The sequence below is a fragment of the Bos taurus genome, chromosome 15 (genome assembly GCF_002263795.3).
Source record: "Bos taurus isolate L1 Dominette 01449 registration number 42190680 breed Hereford chromosome 15, ARS-UCD2.0, whole genome shotgun sequence".
Lineage (NCBI taxonomy): Eukaryota > Metazoa > Chordata > Mammalia > Artiodactyla > Bovidae > Bos > Bos taurus.
The window spans coordinates 62904638-62927701 of record NC_037342.1 but is presented as its reverse complement, the minus strand read 5'-3'; the positions used below and the strand labels follow the sequence as shown (position 1 = coordinate 62927701).

General features: G+C 40.8%; 1 protein-coding gene across 5 annotated transcripts in view; it reads left to right on the top strand.

Moving 5' to 3' along the window:
- Window positions 1-23064, top strand: part of LOC614914 (uncharacterized) — a 193593-nt gene that overhangs the window by 139506 nt on the left and 31023 nt on the right. For 2 of the 5 annotated variants that reach the window (XM_024975893.2, XM_015474833.3), the window contains exon 3: window positions 7876-8041. The exons of the other annotated variants lie outside the window; for them this stretch is intronic. In XM_024975893.2, coding sequence (XP_024831661.1) covers window positions 7876-8041 — 166 coding nt within the window. The remainder of the gene's footprint in view (window positions 1-7875; window positions 8042-23064) is intronic. 5 annotated transcript variants of the gene reach the window in all.

Genomic DNA, 23064 nt, shown 5'->3' with positions numbered 1-23064 from the left:
AATAGCATGGAATTGTATTTTCAAAATGCCTATGCTTAGTGATTTAGTGGCTGTGACCTGAGGGCTGCTGCTGCTGCTAAGTTGCATCAGTCGTGTCCGACTCTGTGCGACCCCATAGACGGCAGCCCACCAGGCTCCCCCGTCCCTAGGATTCTCCAGACAAGAACACTGGAGTGGGTTGCCATTTCCTTCTCCAATGCGTGAAAGTGAAAAGTGAAAGTGAAGTCACTCAGTCGTGTCCGACTCTTAGCGACCCCATGGACTGCAGCCTACTAGGCTCCTCCACCCATGGGATTTTCCAGGCAAGAGTACTGGAGAGGTTGCCATCACCTTCTCCGGACCTGAGGGCAGTGGTTTTCAAACTTTTGAGTCAGGGAACACATCCTGGAGAAGGTGGCCAAGGCGGTGGGGGCTCTGCCCCGACCCCCCAGAACTCTCTGCTTTTCTTCTGTGTGCAGTTAGGATGTCACTTGGAAAAGAGGCTGCCTCTGCTAAAAGAGAAAAACCAGATTTTTAAAATTTCTAGTTTATTGTCTTCTAGTTTATAGAGTTTCCATTGTTTCGCTTGAACCTCATAACAGATTATTTTTTCCTCTGTGATCTATTTTCAGAAAAGGAAGCCAAGTTCAGAGAGGTCAAGAAATGCACTTATTGTCACGCAGTGAATGGCAGAACCAGGACTGGAGCCTGGCTTTTCAGATTCCAAACTTAGGATTCTGCCTTATAGCAGGGCAGGGTAGGGGCCTAAGATCCAACGGTGCCTCTAAGAGAAGTCCTGAGAGGGGAAGGAGGTGGTGACGAGCTAGAGGGTGGGAGAAACCTGAGACTTGGGAGATGATGGGCGGGACAGCATGAGACAGGCAGCCCAGGAAGGGAAGGAGGGACTGGGAGCCAGTCTCAGGGGCCAGACGGCTGGCCAAACCCATTCCCACGCCCGCCTCCATCTGCCTCTGGGTGTCTCCCCTCACCATCATTCCAGTCCTTTGGCAGGTGGGGAAACTGAGTCACAGAGCACTGGAGCCTGTCAGGAATCAGCTCTGCAAATCTCAGGGCCCAGTCACCAGAGATTGCTTGTCTTTCTGCGGGAAATGATCGACTTGGGTGGTGGTTGTTCAGTCGCTCAGTCATGTCTGACTCTTTGTGACCCCTTGGACTGCAGAGCACCAGGCCTCCCTGTCCTTCATCATCTCCCAGAGTTTGCTCAAAACCATGTCCATCGAGTCAGTGATGTCATCCAACCATCTCATCTTCTGTTGCCCTCTTCTCCTCCTTGCCTCAATCTTTCCCAGCATCGGGATCTTTTCTAATCAGTCAGCTCTTCCTCTCAGGCGATGTGAATGTGATGGTTTCCTATCAGCTCAGGGATTGCCCCTTCAGGGATTGCCCCTCCCGACGGCCTCTTTTCCAGATTTAACTCCTACCACCAGCACTTTGACAGACCTGTTGATGGGGCCATTTCATTCACTGTATTAAGATGCTGCCCTTGCCCCGGTGTGTCCGGCTCTTTCTGAAAGTTAACCAGTAACTGGTCTTTTTGTTGTCCCATTTCTATGTGAGGGACCCTTCCAGCAATTCTCACTGAGGGAGCACTTGTGGGTTTTGTTTCCTTTTTCTTTTGGGTCTGCATAAAAGCTTTCATGTCCCTTTGTGTCCAGCAAACTTCACATCCCCCCAACCCCCACACCACCACCTCTCCCCCCGCCACCCCATCTCCAGTGAGCTAAGCTGCCTCGATCTTCTCAGCATCGCTGATGCTGGTCTCAGCTGGTCCCTTAACATCCCGACTCTGGCAATAAAATGGGCCGGGAGAGTCAGGGCTTCTCCACAAGATGTCCTTTTAGGAGACTCTCTTGGGAACAGCAGTAGGCAGAGAGCAGAGATAATTACATTTAAAGTTTGTTATTCATTTGTGTTCTTTTCTTCCTTTGTGGAGTTTTCCCCCCCAGAAGATGGGCCTGATAAACAGCAGAAAGCCTACAGAACCAATCAGCTGGAAAAGAAACGACAATAAAAGTCACACAGAATAAAGTCGTCTGTCAGCACCCACTTAAGTAAAACAGGTTTACAAGTTGCAGCAGAGAATTAACCATTTGATTTGCCATAAGCCAAGAGGATTTTCAACGCTTAGAATGAGAAAGTTTTTTTATTTTACACTTAGTTCATATCTTAAACCACCCTCCTCCACCCCAAAGCAAGACCTAATTGCAGTATTTTCCCCATCAGGTCAAAGGTCTTCATGGGGTGGTCCGAATACGTGGTCCTCATGCTTTCTGGAAGGGTCTGTGGTTTGCAGCCTGAGAGTATGCTCTGTTGTACAAACCTCTCCATGTCATCTCTTCTAATTTGTGCACTTAATTGACAGCTTGTTAACAGTTCATTAGGAACACTGAAAAGCGTGTGGCAAAAGCAGATCTATCTAGTGGAGAGGATGTGGCCGCTTCTACTGAACCAATGTTTATTGAATTTCACCAGAAACAAAATAGCATGGCAAAAACAACCCACCGCCTCCTGTCTAAGCAAGAACTTTCTGTCCCTCCCTGCTAGACTCCTCAGGACGCTGTGTCATCTCCTAGCTGGGGCTTTGTTCTGGCAGACTGGGAACCTGTGGGCCCGTGATGGGGACATACACAAAGCTTTCTGGGGGCCTAAGAGGGAGGCCTCGCCCATCTGTGAAGACAAATTGGCTGCTTTTAAAGGCTCCAAGGATAGTAGGGCACCTCGGATCTTCCTACCTCCCACTCACCATTCCTCTGGGTCTCGGCAGACTTTAAATACTGTCTTTGTGGAAGCTTCTGGCAGGGCCAGTTATAATCCCAAATTCTTCCCTGTAATCCTCCTTGATCTTCCTGGGGGAAATTAATTGTCCTTTCATCTTCATGCCTCTATCACTTTACGTTGCCTCCTGTTAGATATTGTCACAATGAGCTGCTGCCACTTCTGTGTCCCCTCTTGCCCTGGACATCTGTGCACTTATGTTTTCTCCATCTCTGGATCCCCAGCACTGGGCCAGCCAGGGTTGACTTGTTGGAAAGATTGCTTTTAGGTTATATTTAAGTACTTCTACGTTCTCAACCCCTCTCCCTCACCACCACCACCGTCACCACCGGCTGCACCTCAGCCCAACCACCTAGAGTAGTTACGTTAGAATACGTGGAACAGACTTCAGACCGAATCTCTGTGTTAAAACAGGCGGGCTTCTACAAAATAAATTCAATCTAATTTCACTGCATCAAATATGTACTGAGTGCCTACTGTGTTCCAGGACTTGGGTACACGGTGGAGAACAGAACAGACACAGTTCCTGCCCATATGGATGTCACCAATTATTAATTACAGTAATTGCTATAGATTATAAACATAGGTGGAACGTTCTATCTTTCAAATGGATGTGGTATTTTAAAGACCTCCGGAGCAGAAATATACCAAGGGATGCTCCAGTGTCAAGAATTATTCTTTTTTGAAGTGCATCCCTTGCTTCCTTATCCCTAAAGACCCTCTCCAAGTTCCACCACTTATGCACATGTGGCCCTCTTTGTCACCAGAAGGAGTTGGCACAGTAAGCTATGAGTTTAAGAAAAAAACTGAAGAGCCCTTTACATAAAGTTGACATCACACACTTCTTTCTCTTTTACTACACGTTGAAAGATGTGCCACCCTCATGCTTGACTAGATTTTATTTGTGTAATCTTAGGGTAATATTAATAGCTGATAGTCCTTGAGCTTTGTTCATAAAATCTTTCTGTACTGTTTAATTCTTATGAAGCATCTTTGTCTTAATATCCCTGGATTGCATTCAGGATTTCAATAGAGCAGTCTCAGGGATACTTCCCTCATCCAGGAAGGGGGACTTTGTTTTCTTAAAAACATTGTGCTGGGGAGATTTTTCTCCAGCCAGAGGAGTGCAGTGGTTATGACAGTTCTCTGGAGGGATCGAAATTAATTTTGTGTGACATAGTTGAAGCTACCAGAAAATTCACAATTCCCCAGTTGAATCCCCACACATCAGGCATGATAAAATAACAGCGTTGGGCACGTCATGTTGATTGTGGTGGACATGTGTTGGGGACTCTCCCATATTTACCCCCAGCTTCTCACGCTGAGGGACTTGGATTTTTCCTTAAGGGACTGTACCATCCCTCCATTCTCTGCTATACAGTTTGGGTGGAATGAACCCTCTTCCTGCTCCTGGGATGGGCCCTGACTGGCCTAAGCCAGTTAGGAAAGCCAGCAATCACTTGCAGTGATTGGTTCCAGAATGGACATGTGACCTAGTTCTGGCCAATGGCAGAGGATGATTCTCAGATCTGTGGAAGCTGGAGAAGAGGCTCTTTTTTTCTTCCACTGGATATGAGATGAGCTACTGTTGAAGTCACTCTGAGACTTCAGGGTGGTTTCCTGGAGCTGCTAGAGACCAGTGTGTCACACCTGAAGCTTATGTCCACATGGAGGAATGCAGAATGGAAAGAGTGTGAAGTCAAGTCCTTGGTGAAACTGATGAAGCCTCACCTGAAGCTTACCTTCTCTGGGTCTTCTAGTTAGGTGGGCTGATAATATCCTTTGCTCACTGTTTACTTGAGTTAATTTGAGTTGGTTAGTCTGTCACTTGGAGCTGCAGAGTTTCTAACTGATAACTTTACCAATATCCAAAGTGTCTTATATACTAGAATCAACTGTACAGAGATCAATAATGGAATGGAATTTAGTCAGAGTCAAGAGTTGTGAAAGCCTTTGGGTAGGGTAGTTCAGCTCCCTATGTTTCAACGTGCTCTTTTTACACCTTGTTAAAAGTAGCTGTAGCAGGAACCCCAAGGAGGTGCTGTCTGGGATCAGGCAGTCTGGGTGCTATCTGTGCCAAGCAAGGGCACAGATACTTTGGCCACCTGATGTGAACAGCTGACTCATTGGAAAAGACCCTGAAGCTGGGAAAAACTGAAGGCAAAAGGAGGAGAAGGCAGCAGAGGATAAGATGGTTGGAGGTCATCACCGATCCAATGGACATGAACTTGGGCAAACTCTGGGAGATGGTGAGGGACAGGGAAGTCTGGTGTGCTGCAGTTCATGGGGTCACAAAGAGTCAGACACAACTTAGCAACTGAGCAACAGCCACAGGGACATTCATCCAGAAAATCCCTGGGCCACTGTCCTCCGGGTAAGGGAGAGGATGGATTCTGAGTCTGAACATCACTTTACACGGAGAGGTGGTTAGAGAGAACGGGAACATCTTCCAGCTCCACTGGACTATGAGCTTCTGCAGCTGCATTGTCCAGTACAGGGGCCAGTAGCTACCAGTGGCCATCAAGGAGTGTGGTTAGTCTGAATTGAGATGTGCTATAAGTGTTGACTCTACACATGGACATCACCAGATGGTCAATACTGAAATCAGATTGATTAAATTCTTTGTAGCTAAAGATGGAGAAGCTCTATAAAGTCAGCAAAAACAAGACCCAGAGCTGACTGTGGCTCAGATCATGAACTTCTTATTGCCAAATTCAGACTTAAATTGAAAAAAGTAGGGAAAACCACTAGACCATTCAGGTATAACCTAAATCAAATCCATTACGGTTATACAGTAGAAGTGACAAATAGATTCAAGGGATTAGATCTGATAGACACAGTGCCTGAAGAACTATGGACAGAGGTTCATCCAACACTGTACAAGTGGCTGTGATCAAAACCATCCCCAAGAAAAAGAAATGCAAAAGGGAAAAATGGTTGTCTGAATTGGCCTTACAAATAGCTGAGAAAATAAGGCAAGCAAAAGGCAAAGGAGAAAAGGAAAGATATTATTTGGAACTCTGAATGCAGAGTTCCAAAAAATAGCAAGAGGAGATAAGAAAGCATTCCTAAGTGATCAATGCAAAGAAATAGAGGAAAACAATAGAATGAGAGAGACTAGATATCTCTTTAAGAAAATTAGAGATACCAAGGGAATATTTCATGGAAAGATGGGCTCAATAAAGGACAGAAGCATGATGGACCTAACAGAAGCAGAAGACATTAAGAAGAGGTGACAAGAATGCATAGAAGTACTATATAAGAAAGAGCTTAATGACCCAGATAACCACAATGGTGTGATCACTCACCTAGAGCCAGACATCTTGGAGTGCAAAGTCAAATGTGCCTTAGGAAGCATCACTACGAACAAAGCTAGTGGAAGTGATGGAATTCCAGCTGAACTATTTCAAATCCTAAAAGATGATGCTGTTAAAGTGCTGTACTCAATATGCCAACAAATTTGGAAAACTCAGCAGTGGCCACAGGACTGGAAAAGGTCAGTTTTCATTCCAATTCCAAAGAAAGGCAATGCCAAAGAACGTTCAAACTACTGCACAATTGCACTCATCTCACATGCTAGCAAAGTAATGCTCAAAATTCTCCAAGCCAGGCTTCAACAGTACGTGAACCAAGAACTTTCAGATGTTCAAGCTGGATTTAGAAACAGCAGAGGAACCAGAGATCAAATTGCCATCATCTGTTGGATCATAGAAAAAGCAAGAGAGTTCCAGAAAAACATTTACTTCTGCTTCACTGACTATGCTAAAGCCTTTGACTGTGTGGATCACAACAAAATGTGGAAAACTCTTAAAGAGATGAGAATGCCAGGCCATCTTACCTGCCTCCTGAGAAATCTATATGCAGGTCAAGAAGCAACAGTTAGAACCAAACTTTGATCAATGGACTGGTTCCAAATTGGGAAAGGAGTATGTCAAGGCTATATATTGTCACCCTGCTTATTTAACTTCTATGCAGAGTACATTATGCAAAATGCTGGCTAGATGAAGTACAAGCTAGAATCAAGATTGCTGGGAGAAATATCAATAACCTCAGATATGCAGATGACACCACCCTTATGGCAGAAAGTGAAGAGGAACTAAAAAGCCTCTTGATGAAAGTGAGAGAGGAGAGTGAAAAAGTTGGCTTAAAACTCAACATTCAGAAAACTAAGATCATGGCATCCAGTCTGATCACTTCATGGCAAATAGATGGGGAAACAATGGAAATAGTGACAAACTATTTTTTTGGGCTCCAAAATCACTGTAGATGGTGACTGCAGTCATTAAACTAAAAGACACTTGCTCCTTGGAAGAAAAACTATGACCAACCTAGACAGCATATTGAAAAACAGAGACATTACTTTGCCAACAAAGGTCCATCTAGTCAAGGCTATGGTTTTTCCAGTAGTCATGTATGGATGTGAGAGCTGGACTATAAAAAAAGCTGAGTACCAAAGAATTGATGCTTTTGAACCATGGTGTTGGAGAAGACTCTTACAAGTCCTTTGGACTGCAAGGAGATCAAACCAGTCAATTCTAGAGGAAATCAGTCCTGAATATTCATTAGAAGGACTGATGCTAAAGCTGAAACTTCAATACTTTGGCCACTAACCCTAACCCTAATTTTTTTTTTTTTTTGGCCACTGGATGCAAAGAACTGACTCATTGGAAAAGACCCTGATGCTGGGAAAGATTGAAGGCAGGAGGAAAAAGGGACAACAGAGGATGAGATGGTTGGATGGCATCATCAACTTAATGGACATGAGTTTGAGCAAGCTCTGGGTGTTGATGATAGACATGGAAATCTGGTGTGCTGCAGTCCATGGGGTTGCAAAGAGTCAGACATGACTGGGTGACTGAACTGACTGAACTGATAAATGTCAAATACATGTGGAATTTTGAGGAGGTAGTACCAAAAAAATGTTAAGTATTTCATTCATAATTGTTGATATTAATTACACGTTGAAATTTATAATATTTTTATATATTGGCTTATAAAAAGTATACTATTCACTTTAATTTCACCTGTTTCTTTGTACTTGTGGCTACTAATATGGAAAATTTAACCTTACCTACGTGGCTCATGGTATATTTCTTTTAGTGCATTTTTCCAGGAGAAACAACATTCCATTTTGTGTATGTCAGTGTTTGGCCCAGAGAGAGTTCTTCGTGCTGTTTTTAAGCGACTGACACATGACCACAATCTGCCGCTGAGCCCCATCAGCAGACAGCCACACTCTGCGTTCCACTGTGTCTCTGGCCTTTGTGTAGGTATCGTATTCTAACCTGGTGGGGCCCCGAGTAAAGCCCAGGCTGGGAGTCAAAGGCTAAGTCACCCCTGTGAAGCAGATGACCACTCTAGAGCTCAGGAGAGAGAGAGCTGCAGACTGCAAAGGGGTCTTGGAAGCTGGAGGAGGGAGTCCTGTCTGTCCCCGACCTCCCCTTTTGGAGCTAGACAAAGCGGGTTCCAGGTATGCCTAAGGACATTGATGGAGTGGGAACAGGGAATGTGGCTTTGGCCACATGGAGCTGGATGGATGCAGGTGGGGAAGGGGTCTTCAGGGACCCAGCGGGTGATGAAAGAGCTCAGCTGCACAGTCCACATCATCTCTATGTGTTACTCTGTGGGTGTCCTTTAAGCAAAGCCTGATTGTGTCACTGTCTGGACTTTGTTGAGTGGGGCCCACTGGTCCGGGGTGGGTTGAGTCCAGGTTATAGTAACAGAGCTGACTGAGATGTCCCAGGAGAAGGAGAAGCCTGAGACCCGCTGCCCCTCCACATGCAGAGGAACAATCCTGGTTGAGATCAAAATGGCAGTTGAGCAGTGGTAGGTGCTTTGCTTTTGGGTTTTCCGAACCTGCCTACCTTTTAAAGTTGGTGTAGATAGATGAGTGACCCAAGTCATTGCGTGATCCTGGGAGCCATGAAGCTAAGGAGTTCCCCATTTTGAACTCCCCGTAGAAGGATCAGATTTTAATCCTTTCCCTGGCTTCTCCATTAACCCCGAAAGAGCGCAAGTGGCTTGATGACACAGGAGTTACCCTTCAGGGAAAAATGATTTGGATGGTGTTACTGATTTTTCTCAAGGTCTTATATTTTTTCAGATCGCCAACGTGGCCATTCTCACCATTTTTCACAGTGCGGGGCTGGGGAATGATTGGTTTTAGTTGTTGTGGACTCTAGGGAAATCAGTACCAGCTATTTATTTTAAAAATATTTTGCAAGATTAGATGTTTGCTGAAAATTATTCATCAAGTAAACAATTCAGCAGAGCTTGTTAGGAACATCAGTATGATGGCTGCACTGAATGGCACCAGAAACTCTGGAAATTCTGGGTAAGAGCCTGGTGTTTACTCTGCAAGGAGAGCTGTTGAAACTTGCAGCTTTCAGGTTCACTGGTGCATTCACTGAATCAAGATCTTTAAGGGTAACACTAAGAAAGATTGACAGTTTAATAAGGAGTTGGCATTGATTCTCGAGATCAAATCAAGCACTGCTGTCATTTTTTTATCCATGCCAAAAGACCTAAAATCAGCCCTGTGTCCCAAATTCACTTTAGAGGTCTACTCTTCTCTTGCCAAAGATTGTTCATCTTCCTTGATTTGGTGTTTTAGCCTCTGTCCTTTTCTCATTCAGCCTGTCAGGTTTTTTGGGTTTTTTTTTTTTTTTTTTTGCTTTAAAACTGGGTGAACACACTTCCATTTCCACTGAATCCCATTGAGACATCTCAACGACATCACTTTCTGGAATAAATGACCTTGTTTCCTGATCTTTGACTTGCAGCCTCAGAATCTCAACTTACTTCTAAATTGATATTGTCTTGATCCTATCCTAACACTCTCTTCTCCTTGGAGTATACGGTCTGGTGCTACGCCTAGCACCTCTAAAAGAAATTCCCTTGCTTTCTAGTCTTGGTTGCTTATTAGTGCTTGTTTATTTCTTAAATAGGAAGTGTCACGCATACCATCCAGAATGAAGGAATTGGTAACCTTGATCAGTTTTTAGCTGCAGCCCAAGAATTTCAGCACTCAAAAAAATTATTGCATTATTTTCTGTCTATAACTCTTCATAGTTTCTATTTGTCAGCACTAATAACATGTGGCTAGAATTGGAAAATGTTTACTCTGTGAAGAGTCTCAATTTTTTACTCATATTTGTCCATGATGTTATTCCCATCTTCCCTAAACCTCGCTTAAATTGTTTAGGCATTATCCAACGACATGTATTAATTTTTGAGAACTATGGTTGGGAATGAATCCTGGGCTTTTCTTAGTGAGTCTTTTCACGTATGCTCTTAAGTGAGAATGGTATGGGCATATTCAAATACTTAGCTGTCTGGTATAATGGAATTGACCAGACTCCACATCTACTCAGTTATCAGTTACATGACTGAACTTAAAACTGGTTTCTTTGTCTCTCTGAGCCTGTTTCCACAGCTACTAAATAAGGGTAACAGTATTTAGCTTATAGAATTATTCTGAGGTTTATGTTAGCTTTGTACTAACATGTGGGAAAAGTAAGGTCAGCAAAATTAGATCTTTTCACCCAGTTTCTTAACACGGTATTCATAGGAAACTCTAAGATAAAATTTATTTACATAGTGATAAAAAAGACTCCAGATAGCCTTTAGAGAAATAATTTGTGAAATCTGCAAACTTTTGATTACTGAGTTGAGAAAAAGTGAAAAAGAGGCAGAAATTTTAGATATTTTTATGGAGTTTGCAGAACATTTTGGATTGAGCTGTGCATAAATTAAAATTTTAAATCAGAGTAAAATTAGAAATGGAAATTTTAGGAAATTTTCAAATGTTTAGGCAGAAGCCAAACGATATAACATTTGGCAAGTTTGAAAATTTTAGAAGACCTATGCTTACTCAAAAGTGGTCAGAATCACTGCTTGGGAATGCCAAGGTTCATTTCAAATTTTCATTGCATATAAAACAAGGACTAACAAAGTGTTTATAACACGTGCTTATTTTAACAGAAGAAAGACTATATCGAACCATCTTTTACTGTAGTATCTGCCTAGATCGTACAAGGAGCATCACCCACCGACCCTGTTACCTGTGGTACCAGCTGCTCTCCACGTGGTATCTGTCTGTAGTATGATAAGGTCAAGGCTACCAAGCCCTGGTTGTGAAGGGATTAGGAAGAACTGGCATTTTGTGATCCTTGGTGTGGGGCTTGGATGCTGAAGAAGTTTTATCCATTTTACCCAGGGGCAGTTTTTGTGGGGCTTGAAGTTTATGCATTTGGGAGAACTCATTTATAAGAAAAAGGATCAGAAAATTAAGTCCGTGGTCTTGAAAGAGGCCCCAGTGAGTGAAGGGCCCTGAAGCTCAGGCTTCAGTAACCCCACATCAGTTCGCCCCTTCTCCAGATCAGCATGAAACGTGTAGGGAGCTGAAATCCTAGAGACTGTTGAAAAGTTGAGTTTAAAGCTGGGAATGGTTGATTGTCCTCATCTCCAGTCGCTGAGCAGTTGTCAGGAAACTAGGAATTGCAAAAGATGATTTCGAGAATGGACACCAAAGGTGTTTTCTAATTATAATTTGTGTTTCATTATACTGCAAAATGTCAGTGCTAAAATCATTTTTAAGGTGATAGACTTGCCGAGATTTACCACATAATTTGTTTTCTATGCTTAATTTATCACACTACTATAGATGCATTTGAGTGTCATATGTTGTCTTTCAAAATAATTTGCAAACTATGTGTGACACAGTAGAGTATTTCACTAGAGATTGTGATTTCAGGGCTCATTGTGATTTCTAAACTACTGGCAATGTTTTTTGTAAAAGGTGGAACAGAATTGTTCCTGTGAGTTCTGATAAACATCAGAAGGATGATTTTTAAAATTTCTATTCAGACCTCGAGTTAGGGGTTTAATATTTGCCTATTCTAAACCTCATGCTTAGATTGGTGTGTCAACTATCCTTGAGGTCTTTGAACTATTTTAACAATTTAAATGGTGTATTTCCCTTGTCAAACATCCTTTGAATATAATCATACATGAATTCTGGAGTTTGATGATTCAGGTTTATTTTGAACACCCACATGAGATTTTAGAAATAACATACACTTTCTTCTTCTTAATGTTTTCTTGTTGGAACACTTGCTAAATGCCCTGAAACAGTTAATTTGGCCCTCAGGGCAGCACCAGGCAGTGGTTTCAAAACTACAAACTAGGTTGCCCCCTTGTTCTTTTCCTTTGGCATCTTTCCCTTTGATCCTTGTCTGGATTCCATGGAACAGTGGCTTGCTCTGAATACCACCCCCTCCCCGACTCCTGTTTGCCTCACAGGCTGCCTGCATACAACCATTGTAATGTACAATTAGCACTGAAGCACATGCAGATAATAAGAGAATCATCATAAAAGCACTAAACAGAGCAAATAACATTTCAGGCTGGATTTAATCCCAAATACCTGGCACTCTGAATCAGTGAGGTACAGAAACCCAGAAGCCAAGGAAGATAACACTCTGGTTAGCCATGGAGAATTGGAATTGTATATAAGATACATACACACACACACACACACACACACACACACACAACCACCATGGTTGAATTTGGACATTAATCAGGACTGCATGCAGAGTGAGTAAATATTGTAAATTTAAAGCTAAAACGGGCTGGGATAAAAAGGTAAGCCTTTTAGGTTAAATGTAGCATTAAAATGGTTCTTCTGGCCTAAGGATACAAGAGAGACATTGAGATTATCTGGGAAGAATGAAGCCTTCATGTGGTTAGGACCCTGGGGTCTTGGATAGGACTTTAAACCAGGGTCCTAAGATACCATCTTGACCTTAGTCTGCCTGTTTACATCTCTGCACATCCATTTCCTCTGTAGGAAATGCAAATAAAGATACTGGCTTGCATTGCTGAGCAACTTCTATTAATACTCAGCATCCTGGGATGATCGTTCTTGAAGAATCAGAACCCACCAGGAGGTGTTTCCTTGGGGGAGTGGCTATTGCTGCTCTGCTAACTAATGAGTTCCTTTTAATTATCATAATAGCTAATAATTAAGTCCTTACTTGGAAGTGGGACAGAAAAGGTAAGAAAGTTCCCCAGTTCACAGGGCAACACAGAGACTGGACCTGAACCTGTTTGTCCTAATTTGAGGGTGCTCTGTTCCTGGAGCTCCCCAGCCAGGCCTGCTCCTTCCCTTTGGTCACAGGAAGGTGTCTTTGATCAGACCCTGGAGCCCCCTTGAAGAGTTCTGTTTTTCAGCCGCTCCCTCCCTTGTTCAGGCTAAGAGTTGGAGATGTGTGATAAGCCTGGGCTTGGGGATGCGATGGTTGGAAAGAGCAGGGACAATTCTATGTGCTTACAGGAAAGAGCCGCATTTCTTCAAGTAAACCCAAGCACCTTGTTTTCCTGGAGATCCGGGGACACTAAAGAATGTGCAAGGTGGCACTGGGGGCCAATACATAATAAATAGATCTTAGCCTTTCTCATTTTTTGGGTACACTTTCTAAGGCAGCGTGCAGAGCTGAGAGCTGATGATTTATTAATTACATTTTCCAGATGGAATAGCAGCCTAAGGGATGACTCTACCTAAAATAGACACCGAAAATGCAGAGATGCTCAAGACCCAGTAACCGACCTGAATACGTTCATCGTTGCAGCTAAACTGGAAAAGGCTGTTCCTTTTCCAAAAGGCTGGTGTTATACTATGGAGAACATAGTTCTGTATGAACAATCGCCAGCCTCAGGACTTTAATTTTTACAGAATTCATTCACAAAGCTGGATGATATGAATGACCTACTACTGCATTTATATCAGAGTTAATTTTTAACAGAGCTCGTTAAGAGTGAAATGAGGATGGAGTCCTTTATTTTGGTAGAGAAACTGTTTGAAATTGTGCATGATATTGATACCTTACATGCACAGAGAGGCATTTTTGCCCATTAACAATTTCTAACCTATAGCTGGACCTGACTTTAGCGCACGATGTTTTTACACCCAAAGTAAATGGAGCAATTTTGCAAAGCTTAAGTGTGTGTGTATATTTGTGTTTGCATCCTTTCTAATCTCCTAATAAAGCTTCGGAACTTCAGAAAACAAATCACCGGCTTCCAAAGGTTTCTGGAAGTTATTATTTTTGTTTTAGCAACATGAAGATTGCTAATCCTCCAACACATCACATTGTGTGTGTTTTTGTTCCCTCATGACATTAGGGTATTAGTCTTCAGTACAATATATACTTATTACCTCTTTTTCCAGTTTTCGTGGTGTGTATTTTAATAGCAGAAGCGGATTTGCTGATGATTAAGAAGGAAAATAGAGGGAGAAAAGTTCTTATTACATAAAATGATACTCTGCTTGCATAAAGAGGATTCTCTGGCACTTAATCAGAAAAAAAACAAACAGGAGGTAAATGTCCTAGATGTTTATAGGTTAAACATCCCATAAGTGTCTCAAAAATCAGCCCTTCCTGGCAGTCTCAAGGTGGCTAATTGCTGAAGCATCGAAACCGTTTGAGCAACTTCATTTTCCCCAGGGATTGACACTCACAACGGGATAATGCTTACCTTGATAGAAGTGTCACAGTGGGGACTCAGGGTAATTTGCTGATATGATATCAAAAATAGCATTAAGGTAATTACATTTTTCACTTATAATATTTCACAGGTAATAATACAGTTGAAAATTGCACCCTTCTTTTTTTTTTTGGTACCCTGGTCATTTAAAACTTTTTGTTTTAATGGAGCTACAGTGAAGCTGATATATTTGATGGGTTGTTTCTTAAATGTGCACTCAATTTATAATTGCATAAATGCCGTCATTAGTTCAACCATTTGACCAGGGTTAAAAGATTGAGTAGTAAACGGGAATTGTTTCAAAAGGTGTCTTTTTAATTGTAGCAGCAGAGAAATGATAAGAACTTCCTTTGCCAAGGGCAGCTGGTTATAGTAGAAACCCTGCCCTAAGAGGTCAAAGACAGGAGGTCCAGGCTCCTTTCCCGTACTCATGCTGTGTGACCTCATGCAAATTATTGAACCCCTCTGAGCAACTCCTTCAAAGAGCGGTGCTGGATGGACTGATCTTTTGCAGACCATCGCAGTGTTAATATCTATGAATCCAGAAAGAATTTAAAATTTGTAATATTTATTTATTTAGGAAAACATTTTCCGGGTTATTTTTTTAAATCCTGGATTTTATTTCACCACAGGGATACATTTTCTTTTTGTCTAGGGAACATCATAGCCCTTTGAAAATCAGGATTCACACAATTTTCTTTGGACTATTGAAAATTTGGCAGTGACTTCCGGTAAAAAAAATTACTGATTTAACCTCACCGAAGAAACCCTCATCCTTCTGTTATTCTAGGTGGGCCTGATGAGGAGTTTCAAAGGCTGCCACTTTCTCAAATCATGCATGTCACAACTTTCTCATCATTCATTCATTTGGCAAAACTTCATTGGGCAAATCTTCATTGACCAACTCTTATTCATGGCCACCACTGTGTTAGGCTCTGAGCATGTAACAGTGAACAAGATCCAGCCCTTGCCCTCCTGCAGCTTAATCACAACAGGATATTTTTAATTACAAGAAACCTACTCAATAAAACCAATGAAGGGAGTTTATTAGAAGGACACTACGATACCTACTACTAGCCTAGGGCAGGAAGTAGAGCTGGGTGGTATAGAAACTGGAACAAAGTGTTTGATAGTGTTCAGGACCCAGGCAGCTTCTCTGTCCATCTCTTTCTTTCTCTCTGGGGCTGAATATCTCTCATCACTATGGCCATTACCTCTGTTCTTATCATTGCCAGCCGTCTTCTCTACACACTCATCTATTTACACACCAGACACACTGCTAGCCTATGTGACAATTGTGCTGATTAGGAGAAGGAGCCCCTTCCAGGGCACAGCATGGCATGCTGGGTTTCAGTGCTCACTTGCCTCTCAGTTGGGTGTCCTTGTACATGATGACCCTGCTTGCACACAGCCTTATCCTGGCAAAACCCCAATGGTGTCTTCAGTTCCCAATTCCATGTGACCTTATAGCCAAGCTCCCCACAGGTAAATGATCATGTCTCTCTGGCCCCAATCCAGTTTCTCATAAAGAAGTTAGTGGGGCCAAGCGTCCATTCATCATCCAATCGAATGTGTCTTGGGTGGGTGAGAAGCAGACCCATGATGAACCAGGCTGTGGGAGGAGATGCTGTAAATCTGTAGGAGACATGCCTCTGCCTGGGCTGGGGCATTCCATAGAGGATGCTTGGCATGTGAGTCAGATGGAACTGTGTGGGATGTTACATGTAGCAGTCCTGGTCTTAACACCTAAGACCTTATGCTTACACCTTACACCTACACCTTACACTTACACAGACCCAGTAAGTTTGGGAGAACAAGATGTTGGCTGATGAAGATAGCTGTGCTCCATCTCATGTCAGAGAACTTTAGGATATGAAGTTAGAAGAGGCAAAAAAAGATCATTATACAATGATGAAGAGGTCAGTCCTTTCCAAGTGCAACTCCTATATCTCATTTGAGACTGAGATGTGTACCTTGGGCATTTTGTAGCTGTCTTCTTGCTGTATATTGTAGTTCTCACTGGGTCACTGAGACACATGGAAGCAAGAATATAAGTCACAGGGGAAGGAACCTGTGTTTGTTGAAAGGCAACTCCCAGAAATCTCTACCAGAACCCCCAGTGTCCTGTGTAGGAAAGGCTCCTATGAAAGGCGCAGGCATTCATTGAGGTTTTTAGATGATCTTTTTAAAGGCCTATTTTAGCTGCTGAAAAGTAGCTAAGAAGATTCCATCTAGGAAATGTTATCTCATTATACTGTGGGTTGTATCAGAGCATATCACAAGATATCTGACATTTTTGTTGAAAAAAGAAACTTTAAAAAGGACCAAGAAACGGTGGATTCATATAGACTTGCTCCACCAGAAAGTTGGCCTGGATTAAGATAGCTCAGTGAGTTCATTCTTTGGGCCAGTATCTCTGTTTCAAATGTGTAATAATGAGAGACTAAATATTAAAGTAGAAAACTGAAAAGATATAAAAGGCCTGGCTCAGAAATGAGCTAAATGGGCAAGAAATGCAAAATAAATTCTGGGGCCTGTTGACTCTGAGTCTGGAAGTCAACCAAGATGAGTTGAAGGTCCACGTCTGAGGGGTAAAAAAAGTTACCAGCACTCCCTCAGCCACACTGACTGCTGCTTAAAGCTGGGGGCTGACACTATTAACTCTACCAATCTGATAATTCTTTGCAGTGGGGTTGTTCTATCTCTTGTGGGATGTTTGGCAACATCTCTGGCCTTTGCCCACTCGCTGTTTAGTCACTAAGTCGTGTCTGACTCTTGCGACCCCGTGGACTGTGGCCTGCCAGGCTCCTCTGTCCGTGGGATTTTCCAAGCAAGAATACTGGAGTGGGTTGCCATTTCCTTCTCCAGGAGATGTTCCTGATCCAGGAATCGAACCCGGGTCTCCTGCATTGCAGGCAAATTCTTTACCAACTGAATTATGAGGAAAGCCCCTTTACCCACTAGATGTCAGTAATAGTAACCACCTCCTTCAAGCTGTGACAGCCAACTATGTCTCCAGACATTCCCAAGTGTCTCCTAGGGGAAAAAGTAAGTCAGCCCTCATTGAGAACCACGAGGTTATAAAAATGATAGAAATTGAAGAACAAAACCCCTCCAGAGTTAGGAATTTAACCAAGTTGCCTATTGTCTCATGACTGGATCTTTGTTTTCCCAGTAATACATGGAAATGGGTGCCCTGAAACGCCTTTAAAAGATCTGACTGGGGGTAACCTGCATGGAGGTAATTGTAAGCTCTTAGACAAGAGAAACTGAACGAGCAATGAGAGGCAAAACAAATCAATAAATAAGACAAAAACTAATTACAAATCTTGGAAATAAAAAATACACTCGCTGAACCAAAAAAAAAAAAAGTATAAGATAAACTCTAGATTATACACAATTGAATAAAGAATTAGTGAATTGAAAGATAGCACTGAGAAAATGATTCAGAATATGGTACTGACGGGAAGGATATTTTAATAAAACAATAAAATTTTTTAAAAGTTAAGAGACATAGAGGATAGATCAAGGACTATAGCACTAAAAATGGCAGAAATCAGAAAAAGAGAGGAAATAAGCCAAGAAAAACAGATTAGCCATCAGAAGAAAACAAAATATGAAGGCAGAAACAATTCATAAATGTGACTATCCCACTACATAAGAGACTATCAGATTGGATAAAAATGAAATTAAAAATAAAACACCTCAAAATCCAGCTAGATTTTGGTCCCTAGTTTTAAAGAACCATCATAAACTGCATTGGGAGGGAAGGACTTTCAGATTATTCCTCTGCTCTAGTTAATGTCCAGTTCTGCAAAAGATTTAATATCTTGTCATTAGATAAATTCATCTAATCCCTTCCTTAAACTGATAGCTCAAAAGTGAAAAAACTGGATTAGTAAACACCTAGATAGCATATTCAAAAGTAGAGACATTACTTTGCCAACAAAGGTCCGTCTAGTCAAGGCTATGGTTTTTCCTGTGGTCATGTATGGATATGAGAGTTGGACTGTGAAGAAGGCTGAGTGCTGAAGAATTGATGCTTTTGAACTGTGGTGTTGGAGAAGACTCTTGAAAGTCCCTTGGACTGCAAGGAGATCCAACCAGTCCATTCTGAAGGAGATCAGCCCTGGGATTTCTTTGGAAGGAATGATGCTAAAGCTGAAACTCCAGTACTTTGGCCTCCTCATGCGAAGAGTTGACTCATTGGAAAAGACTCTGATGCTGGGAGGGATTGGGGGCAGGAGGAGAAGGGGACTACAGAGGATGAGATGGCTGGATGGCATCACTGACTCGATGGACGTGAGTCTAGGTGAACTCCAGGAGTTGGTGATGGACAGGGAGGCCTGGCGTGCTGCGATTCATGGGGTCGCAAAGAGTCGGACATGACTGAGAGACTGAACTGAACTGAACTGAAGCTCTTTTCAGGTCTAAAGTTCCAAGACTTGAGGCTTTTCCTGATATGACATCTTTGTGGGCAGAGCTTTGTGCTGGCATTCTGGAGAATCAAGGAAATTGGATACTACTGTCCCCTTACGGAGGCTGGTCTTGTCACTTGGCCATTTAACATTTCGTTTGCAGGCTCAGTTTTCACATTGTCACTGTCCTATGTTAAGGAGCCTTTTGCAGATGGACAGATGCTTGTTATTAGCATACGCTTATAGGCAGCTTGGAGATTGACCTGTGAGAAGCAGGAGAGGGCTTTTTACTCCTAATATGTTATGAAAGTTTGATCACAGTGGGAATTTTCTGTCATGGGTGATTAGTATCAGCTCAGATTAATATTCACTTTCCCTAATTCAGTATGAAAAGTGCCACGATAAGAACACTTTGCTAGGAGATAGAGAGAGAATGCAGAATGATGGCACTCACACAGTCCACGGTCTCCTTTTTGAAAGACGAGCAGCTTCTCCAAACCCTTGGTTTTTCTTTTCCATAATGGCTTATCCGCCTTTTTTTTATTACTAGATATTCCCTTTAGCTTTGTTGAGATATATTTGGCATATAACATTGTGTAACTTTAAGGTGTACAACACAATTATTTGATATATGTATGTACTAACAAAAAGGTTAGTTAACACATCCACCACCTCACTTAGTTACAATTATATCTGTGATGAGAACTTTCAAGATCTACACTCTTAGCAACTTTTCAATATATATTGAGAGCACTGTAAACTGTAGTCACCATGCTGTATATTCCATCCCAGAATGTATTCATCTTGTAACTGGAGGTTTGTACCCTTTGACCACTCCCACAAACTCCTGCTTCCTGCTCTCTCCTTGCAACCATCAGGTTAGTCTCAGTTTATATGAGTTCAATTTTTTCATATTCACATATAAGTGAGATCATATAGTATCCATTTTTCTCTGACTTATTTCACGTAGCATTATGCCCTGAAGGTCCATCCATGTTGTCAAAATGGCAAGATTTCCTCATTTTCATGGCTGAATAATATTCTACTTCATATATACACCACAACTTCTTTATCCGTTCATCTGTTGATAGACACAAATTGTTTCCATATCTTGACTATTGTAAGTAGTGCTGCAATGAACATGGGGTACATATGTCTTTTCAAGTGAGTGTTTTCATTTCCTTTGGATAAATACCCAGAAGTGGAATTTCTGGATCACAGACTAGTTCTGTTTAAAAATTTTTAAGGAACTTCATATAGTTTTCCATAACTGATGCACCAGTTTTCATTCCCACTAATAGTTCCCTTTTCCCACATCCTCACAGCACTTGTTATTTCTTGCCTTTTTTATAATAGCCATTCTAACAAGTGTGATGTGGTATCTCACTGTGGTTTTGATTTTCATTTTGCTAGCGATGAGTGATGCTGAGAACCTTTTCATATAGACCATCTGTATGTCTTCTCTGAAAAAATGTCTGTTCAGATTCTCTGCCTTTTTTAATTGATTTTAATTTTTTTTTGGCTATTGAGTTAATCTTTGATATTAACCTTTTATTAGATATTTGGGTTGCAAATATTTTCTCCTATTCCCTAGATCACCTTTTCATTTTGTCAATGATTTCCTTTGCTGCACAGAAGCTTTTTAGTTTGGTGTAGTCCCCATGTTTATTTTTATTTTGTTGCTTGCATTTTTGATGTCATATCCATGAAGCTTTATTCATAATGTTCTTCTAAAAGTTTTATTGTTTCAGGTCTTACATGTAAATCTTTAATCTATTTTGTATTAATTTTTGTGAGTGGTGTGAGGGAGGAATCCAGTGTTTCATTATTTTGCATGTAAACATCCCATTTTCCCAGTACTATTTATTGAAGAGAATATCTTTGCTCCATTGAGTATTCTTGGTTCCCTTGTCAAATATTAGTTGGCTGTATGTGCGTAGGTATATTTTTGTCTATTTGATTCTGTTCCATTGGTCTCATGTTTGTTTTTATGCCAGTATCATACTGTTTTAATTATTAGAATTTTGTAATATAGTTTGAAATTAGTAAGTGAGATGCCTTCAGATCTGTTCTTTCTCAAGATTGTTTTGGCTGTTCAGAGTCTTTTGTGGTTCTGTACAAATTTTAGGATTGCTTGCATTATTACTGTGAAAATGCCATTGAAATTTTGATAAGGATTGCATTGAATCTGTATGTGGCTTTGGGTAGTATGGATTTTGTAACAATATTAACTCTTTCAGTCCATGAACACAGGATATTTTTCCATTTATTTGTGTCCTTTTCAGTTTCTTTCATCAGTGTTTTATAGTTTTTAGTGCATAGATCTTTCACCTCCTTCATTAAATTTATCCAAAGTATTTTGCTATTGTTGATGCTATAGTAAATGAAATCACTTTCCTTATTTTTGTGCAGAGCACTGTTAGTGCATAGAAACACAACTGATTTTGAACATTGATTTTTCTATCTTGCAACCTTACTGGATTCCTTTATTAGTTCTAATTTATGTTGTTACTCTTTCCTGTTTTTTTCCTTCTTTTCTACTAATATTTCATTTATTTTTACTCTAATCTTCATTTTTTCCTTCTTTTTGATAACATTGAGCTTAGTTTGTTCTTATTCTTCTAGTTCCTGAAAATATAAATTTAGGTAGTTTATTTGAGATCTCTTTTTATTCAAACTTTCCTCTTAGAACTATTTTGCTGTATCTCATAAATTTTGATATATTATGTTTGTATTTCATTTGTCTCAAGATATTTTAAAGTTTTCCTTTCGATTTCTATTTTGATTCCTTGGTTGTTGGAGAGTATGTTTTTAAAATCCATGTATTTGTGAATTTTCTTGATTTCTAGTTTCATAACATTGTGGTCAGAAAAGATAACTTGATATAGTTTCTGCCTTCTTGAATTTTTTGAAACTTGTTTTGTGGCCTATCACATGACCTATTCTAGAAAATGTTTCATGTATGCTTGAAAAAAATGTGTTTTCTGCTGCTGTTGGATAGAATGTTTGTTAGGTCCCTTTGGTCTACAGTACTGTTCAAATACAAATTGTTTGTCTGGAATAGCTACTTTGCTTTCTTCAGGTTACCATTTGTCTGAAATATCTTTTTGCATTCTTTCACTCAGTCCATCTGTTTCCTTAAAGCTAAAGTGAGTCATTTGTGGGAAGCATGTCATTGGATCTTTTTTGAACCTGTTAAGCCATCCTGTGTCTTTTGATTGTGATAGTTTAATACATTTACTTCAAAGTAATCATTAGTAGGCAAGAATGTACTGTGGCCATTTTGTTCGTTGTTTCCTGACTGTTTTGCAGCTCATTTGTTCCTTGCTTTCTCTCTTGCTGTCTTCCTTTGTGATGTGAGGATTTTTTTGGTGGTGGTGGTGGTATGCTTTAACCTTTATATCATAAACTTTTGTGTATCTACTGAAGGTTTTTCCTTTGTGGCCGGTCATCTTGAGGCTTACATAAATTATATTTAAAAGTAATATTTTAAGCTGATAACTTTGATAACATATAGAAACTTTTGGAGAAGGAAATGCCAACCCACTCCAGTGTTCATGCCTGGAGAATCGCGGGGATGGGGAAGCCTGGTGGGCTGCCATCTATGGGATCGCACAGAGTCGGACACAACTGAAGCAACTTAGCAGCAGCAGCAGAAACTTTTAGCTTTTATTCCCCCTACCCTATATTTTAAGTTACTGATGTTACATTTATCTCTTTTTTGTGTTGTGAACCCAATAACAAATTATTGTAGTTATGGTTGTTTTTTAACATGCTTAATATGGTTTTTAAAATATGTTTGTCTTTAAACTTTTAAACAATAGTTGCAAGTAAATTATATACCACCATTACAATATCACAGAATTGAATTTTTACTATATATTTTCTATTACCAATGAGTTTTATACGTTCATAAGTGTTATGATGGTAATTAGCATCCTTTTATTTCAGCTTGAAGAACATTCTTTAACATTTCTTGTGAGGTAGGTCTAAGTGATGATAAACTCCCTCAGCTTTTATTTGTCTAAGAAAGTCCTTATCTCTTCTTAAGGACAGTTTTGCCAGGTTGACAATATTCTTTTTTTAGTATTTTGAATAGATCATGTCTCTTGGTTGACAATATTCTTTTTTTAGTATTTTGAATAGATCATATCTCTTTCTCCTGGCCTGCAAAGAAATCTGCTGATAGTACTACTGGAGTAGAGAAAGGGGAAGCTCTCTTATGCGTGACTAGTGGCTTTTTACTTGCTGTTTTCAAATAGTGTCTTTATCTTTTGATGATTTTATTATAATGTGTCTCAGTGTAACTCTTTTCAAGTTC